General features: G+C 42.7%; 2 protein-coding genes across 2 annotated transcripts; one reads left to right on the top strand and one right to left on the bottom strand.

Moving 5' to 3' along the window:
* Positions 1–337: 337 nt before the first annotated feature.
* On the top strand, positions 338–673 carry PHALS_10439 (RxLR-like protein; the record flags this gene model as incomplete). Its single annotated transcript, XM_024725862.1, has 1 exon — positions 338–673. One exon carries the CDS (start codon positions 338–340, stop codon positions 671–673), a length of 336 nt encoding a protein of 111 aa, XP_024576596.1.
* A 452-nt stretch (positions 674–1,125) lies between these two features.
* Positions 1,126–3,431, bottom strand: PHALS_10440 (Uncharacterised protein family UPF0564; the record flags this gene model as incomplete). The annotated part of the gene is made up of 5 exons (XM_024725863.1): positions 1,126–2,411; positions 2,465–2,546; positions 2,605–2,660; positions 2,721–3,195; positions 3,261–3,431. The coding sequence occupies 5 exons, from the start codon at positions 3,429–3,431 to the stop codon at positions 1,126–1,128; spliced, it is 2,070 nt and encodes a 689-aa protein (XP_024576597.1).
* Positions 3,432–6,917: the final 3,486 nt, after the last annotated feature.

Here is a 6,917-nt window from a genome sequence, read left to right on the forward strand (position 1 = left end):
GGTCTAAATCAGTTGTCCTTGTTATCGCACCATTACCAGATTAGAATAACGTCTGTATCCTATGGACCAGACTTGATACACTGGGAGTATCTGATCACAATAAATGTTTTTCATTTATGTAAATCACCCAATTCCTTCAAGGAGACGCAGAAGAGACAATAGTCATGAAGTGCTCACGAGATGATGCTGTTACTTATAGACTGATCCGGCTGTGACAGATAGGGATGTGCTATGATTGTATCGAGTACTACTGGCTGGCTACATGGGTACTCAACGAAATCATTGAAAGCAGCATTTTGGAATCTGCGGCTTAGTTACCAGTGACTTATAAACCGCCATGCGGTTCCTCTACATGCTTCTCGCGCTCGTGGTTAGCTTACTGGCTGACAATGAAGTTTATGTTGTGGCATTTAAAGATGACACGAAGACGAATTCAACACCAGCGTTTACCAGTGAAGTGCGCACTCTCGAATCCACTCCCATGAAAGAAGAACGTACGCATGGTCATGCGGTTGCGGCAGTCCCACACAATATTGTAACAACGCCTGATAGCCCGAAAAAGAAGACAAATTCCAAATATTACAACAATGGCGTTAAGCAGCGCATTGAACGTTTCTTCGATCGATATTTTGGCATCGGGGACGGCGTCACGCATGGAGCAGCGAGGCTTTAGTTGTCTTTACTAAGTTTAATCGAATTTATAATATATAAAGCATGAAGTAATTAAACCATGACTTTCGTGACAATGATCTTCTACAAGGCAGCTTCAAGCCATGAAGTCTCATGGATGTATGCGATAGGTCAAGAGTCATGCACCGTCAGCTTATGCTTTCGAGCAAAGATTCATCAGATAACGGTACGTGATTGATCTAGTATCGTAGCTCAGATCATGTGTCAAATGGTTTGGAAAGTTGTAGACCACGCGTAGAATCTTAGGTAGCGAAGATGTAAATCGTTTGACGTGCATGGTAATCCACGTATCCGCTTACAAAGAGACGCATGACGTCACGTAATGCGAATCAGATTAGACAATCGTTAATGATCGCATCTTTAAGAATTAAAAACTTTCTATTAAATAAAGTACTACAACTTAGAAATAAAAACGAGTAAGGCATCTAATCATGGTCAGAATCTATCAGCAGCAATCATTGCACAAGCGACTTCATGTTCATCGTCTGTTAAGACGTCCTTTAACGTTGAAAAATCCTTTTGAAAAACACTCTTAACAACCGCTTCAAGAGCTGCACGACGATGTGTCTCACGTTTTACATCAGTGCTAAATCGCTCCATTAGACTTGGACGAGTAGCTGTTGCTGCAAGAAGCTTTTCTTTATTGCGAGCAATGGCTTCTTTAAATTGTTGCCGTTGATCCCGTGCCTTTTGTTTTGCAATTTTATCGAGATCAGTCACATCGACAATTGTACCAGCAAACTCATTCCTTCGAATTCGTTCTAAACGTTGAACTTGTGACCGAATTCGACGATTTATTTCTTCACGTCGTCGTTCTCGAACTTCAGCTTCTCGTTCTTGACGTTCTCGTTCTTTCTCGTGTTTTAAAGCTTCAATTCGCTTTTTTTGCGCTCGAAGAATCTCAGTTTTTGTAGATTTTGATTGACTTGCAAGCTTCGACGCACGAGTTCTTGCAAGTAATTTATCACGTGCTCGTTGGACATGTTGCTGAATCGCATCTTGCTTTGCTTGTAATCGTAATTTACGTGCTTTCTTCTTATCTTGAAGTTCCAAGAGCGTTGCAACACGCGACGTAAAGAACTCGTCACTCTTTGTTGTTTGCTTATCGCCATTTCGTCGCTTTTTTAAAGCTTCTTTCCATTCAAAATGAAGCTTGTCAAAGTCAGGCACGGATTTTGAACGTTGTCTTCGATGTCTCGCTTCTTCCTCAGACGCAGCCTGTAACTTACGACGAATCTTTTGATGGTCTAAGACACTTTCATTGTTTTTGCTTCGTGCCAGACGTGGTGGTAATTCTGCAGATCGCATCATATCCTCGGCACGAAGACGAATGCGCTCTTTGCGCTTCTCTTCCTCCTCTTTCATATTCACACTCAAATATGTTGTTTCAGGCACTTGACGTGCCTTTGTTTGTTTCATTCGAGAAGCTAGTTGGCGTTCGTGATCTCTCGATTGTTGCGACTTTCGCTCTTGTGCCAGAACTTGTCGTTCCAATAACCTTCGAGGTGGTACAGCGTGTTGGGCTCGTTCTAATCGCTTAGCTCTTTCTTTCTTGAGCTGTTCACTCTCTGCATGAGCACAAGCTTTTTCTACAAAGAACGCACATGATCGTCGCACTTCTTGACTGTCCTTCAATGTCCTTCCAATTGATGAACTACGCGCTTTGTTACGAGAATGAGAACGCCGAGACAGACTTTTCGTCTCAATGGGTGAGCTAGAATCTATTTGACAAAGATTAGCCTTGTGTAACAAAATATCAGAGAGAAAAGGAGACCTGGTGGCTCTGAACGCGGTTTGGAAGGAAATGATTCATCCCCAGTCCATGCTGGCCAAGCGCTGCGTTTAAATGGTGACGTCTATAGAAAGATATGTATTTAATGTTCACAAGCCTTTAATGATCAATGTAGCACTTACAGCAGGCGAAGCAGCGGAAAAATACGGTGGAGGTGACATGGTCATATCCCTCCAATCTTGAAACATATTGTCTTCTTCATCAGAGCGTTCATTCAATACATTCTCGTTTATCTTACTTGGAGATTTGGTTACGCTACTCTCTTGGTCAATAGTAAATTCGTTTCGTGTCTTGAACTTTCGTGATTCCGACCTGTATAATGATTTGTCCTTCTTTAAAGATTCTTGACGTTCGTGTTTTTGCAGTTGTTGCTCTAACCGACGTGCTTTGTGCTCAGCTGCGTCTTTTTCGCGTTGTAGTCTCTCAAGAGCTTCAAATTCAAGGCGTTGGGAATCCTTCATTTTCTGTAATTCTGCTAGCACTTGGTCTTGAAAAGATTCGGAGACATCAGCATTATCACCTTTTCGTCGATTGATACGCAGACTTTTGTCCAGTTCAAATGTATAAAGTTTTTCTCGTTGAGGTGAGAGATCTTTACTACCAAATACATTTACATCTTCCTGCCGTTTTAAACCAATTTTTGATCGAGTTCCCATTGTGCGGTATCGTCGCTGTGTTTCAATATCGTGAATTATACGTTCCATGTCTTTAGTCTACACCAGATAAACACTTTAAATCACTAGTTCCTGATTACAAAGATGTTCAAGTGTCCAAGTACCTCTTGCTGCTTCTTGTTACTATCTAGCATTACGTATTGATTACTCGGTTTAGATGTAACATCAAATTCCTCCGTGCTCCATATAGAACGCGTCTTTGATCTTGATCTAGGCATTGTGACTTTTGCTTGTAGTGAAGACCAGGAAGACGCAGCGGAAATGGCTGTGGTCATCGTTCTAATGGATAAAGTTCTATAAACTAGGATGAGTCTAGTAGAAATCAAGATTCTAAAAGGAGTGTGATCATGTTATACGACTGAAAATAGACAGCATCAACGATAACGCTTATAGTAACCTTGCAGGTTATGAATAGGTACATGTCTGCTTAAGTGATATTACACTTGGTATATACAGATATAATTGCTAGGTTTGGACATGTTGAAGATCATGGGGCTTCATCAATTTTTGAACACGATGACGGATAGTGACACAGACTTCGGTGATGATAAATGGCTGGATGGATATGATTATTCTAATCAATTAGTCTGGTGCATTTTTCGGGACGGAACGAAGATGAGTGGATACAGATTTGTAATTGGGTACATACTGTAGAGTATATATATACACACTTCCACGCATTTGTACAAATTAATATCGCACTATATATTCAGAGCTAGCATTGTATTGGTGCATAAACGTATGTAAATAAAAATGAGGATAGTTAGAATAAACCTAGATTTCTGTCACTTTAAATTACAGCAGCGCTCATCGAGCACTCACTGTACCGGGACTTGATCTCCTCTCGTTGCGCCTACCAGTACCAGCTCACACAAGCATATTTATTGTTGTAGTTTTCTTTTCAAACTTGTTCGCGTGACTCAACGATGAAAAAAAACTATCTCCTCGACAAACAACCTACCTTTACCTGCTAAGTGTTCTTCAATCAGAGTAGTCATGGTGACTCTCCAAAACCCGACTCAGCACCTCCTGTCCTCACCTAGAGACATACGATAAGGCCGTTCACTGACAATTAGGCGTTTTCTATTAATGTACGGGCTTCGCATTTCGCGCACGTTAGCTATGCCGGTGTGTGTCACGACGCTACGCCGCGTAAATCATGACGGTACCTAGCTCTTTTTTTTGGTTCATCTAATTCAGCACGTTGACTTTCTTTGCCTGCAAGAGCAAGGGTCGCAGCAAATTTTGCAGACTAACGTCGCGATAATGGATGACAGCTATCAATAGTCGCACGCCGCGCTGCGTCAGAATGCTTACACTCCTATGGAAATGGGCCTTTCGCTCAGACTGAGAACGAATTAAGCCCTCATACGTTTCCACGAGAGTGTTTACTGACCGCGTTCATCAACATTTTCAGAAGGTACCACCTGCGCCAGATGCAGCAGTCAATACGTAATTTCAATAAAGGATTGTACCTCTGGTACTGAGTGCTGGCGATTTTCTCGATTCGCATACAAATTGTCGTCTCACCTTACTTATGGCTGATAAGCCAACACAGTGAACCAGACTTCCAATCAGAGTGTAAGTCAGTGTTCAGTTTGCAATGTACAGAGCACAGCGTAGTTTTTGAGTTGAGCTGTTCCACCCGAGTGTTTGCTGTCGGCTGCCTTGTTTATCTTCATCAGCGTTTTCAAGCAGCTTTTGAGCGTGGATCAATGCTGATTTCTACTCACTAGTGAGAAAAAAGCGCTTCTTGATTTTAAGAACAGAGTGCGCCAATCGGCAGTGGCAATGCTGCCGCGGCAATCTTGCCAGAGTGGCATCTTGACTGAATATAGCATATTGGGTGATTCTTAGTACTGTTCACAACATAGATAAACCTGCTAGTCTGACATCTGCTCCAATTAGACTAAATCATCTTTTATACATTGATCAGACCGGGCGGTCCGATCGATGGCCATCGTGGTCTCTACAGCATGTCGACTTTTTCGAGGGTCTCAGCGTGCTGCCGATACTGACTGAAGCCATCCCTCGAATGCGCTTTTATGCTACAAGATGAGAATGATTGAATACGGGAGACCCGAGCGCTTCACACCTGGATCGCTACTCTAAAGCAGAAGCAGTACCGGAGAAGTATTTCAGACGTGGAAGCTTAAATCATACAGTTTTGGATCAATTGTACTACTACAATAATGCACCAACTTGTTAAAAATACTTGGCACATCGTAGAAATTGTACAACTGTATAAGCACCGAAACATCGGTATGTATGAAAATGAAGCAGCTTCAAAATGGTGATATGCTTGATGCACGTGGGCCTCAAGCTACACATTCAGCAATGTTGACAGTATATTTTAATTGAAGATAAAACATGTATATTTATAATTAGTGTAACAAGAAAAAATTGAAAAAATAATAGAAGTAAGAAAACTAGTTACGTTGAAGGGTCTCAGCTCTCTGCTCCGCCTCTGGTTGTAGTAAGCATGATTTACCTCTGTGCGCTTGTAACGTAAACTATTTGCACAAAATCTTCCTCGGTGCAAAGTGTACGACAACCCCGTTGCACAAGCAACATCTGAAATTAAGCTAACGAACGAGTCGTGCAATAATTATATTCTTCGGCGAGGGTGGAACATGAAATGTCCAAGTGCCTGTCCTTGGGACAACTTGACCAGCTCAAAAGGCATATCTGCTTTGTAGTTCCAGACGAAATTAGGGGGCAAAGTGGGGCATATAGAATTGTAGGCAGCTATTAAATGCCTGAGGACGCTCATGAGTTGTGAGACAACGCATGCAAGATACCTTTTAGAGAATTTAACCGAGAGTCTGTGTTGGAGCAGATGAGCTGGCTGATTATGAGCTTCTGGATTATTGAAACCCGGGACGGAAAGACCCAACATTATGACAGGGAACGCCATAGGCCATGATCCAGACGGAGCAGCTCTCCGTCTCTCTAGCAGTCTTCAAGCTAGAAGGTCGGGTGTGAGACTAACAACATGTGTATAGCCTTTGCAATGAGGACATCTCAGCGCATAAAATAGTATGACAGATATTTGCACCGCCTAATTAAATGGAATGCGTTTGAAGCTCTCGCAGTCAAGAAGTTGATAATTGGCAGAAAGGAAGCTAAGGGCTCTTATCGCCACAATGGCGTCTTACCCTCTCCTGGAGGCATGCACAGTTACCAAATCTCTAAATGGGTCAAGAACTTCTACGTCCAACCTAAATCTATCGAGGTAGCGGTGGACGCCCCATGAAGTATGGAGAATACGTTTAGTTTTACGTGAAACAGGCGGGAAACTGAAAGTGGAAGCATTATGAGAGAGCTAAAGGTGATAAACCGCACCCGTGCCGAGGAGAAAGACAGCAAACACTTGGCCGTTAAGCAGCTTCCAAAACTTGCGTGAATATCCCCTGCAGGAGAGCAAACCTCTGTGTCTTGCCTGCCTACTTCGCTGACGATTGAGAGATACAAGGAACGTGCTTCACCGCAAGAGTAGCCGATGAATGCCTCGCGGAATAGCGTCGAGTCCGCGGAGGCGCTGATAGGGCAACTGTGGGGCATGATTGGGTTCAATTGTTACTCGTTGAGGTAATGGTCGAGAGAATTTAGCAGTATATTAGCCAACTCTTTCTAAGCAATGTTTGACTCGCGCAAAAGGATGTAGCGTGTCCAGATCAACGTAACAGACCTATAGAGTTATGAGAAGTCCGGATAGATTCAAAGTTTTTATGCAATTACGTTCGGCGCGCGACTTTCGA

Source organism: Plasmopara halstedii, assembly GCF_900000015.1.
Source record: "Plasmopara halstedii genome assembly, contig: Scaffold_470, whole genome shotgun sequence".
Classification (NCBI taxonomy): Eukaryota; Oomycota; class Peronosporomycetes; order Peronosporales; family Peronosporaceae; genus Plasmopara; species Plasmopara halstedii.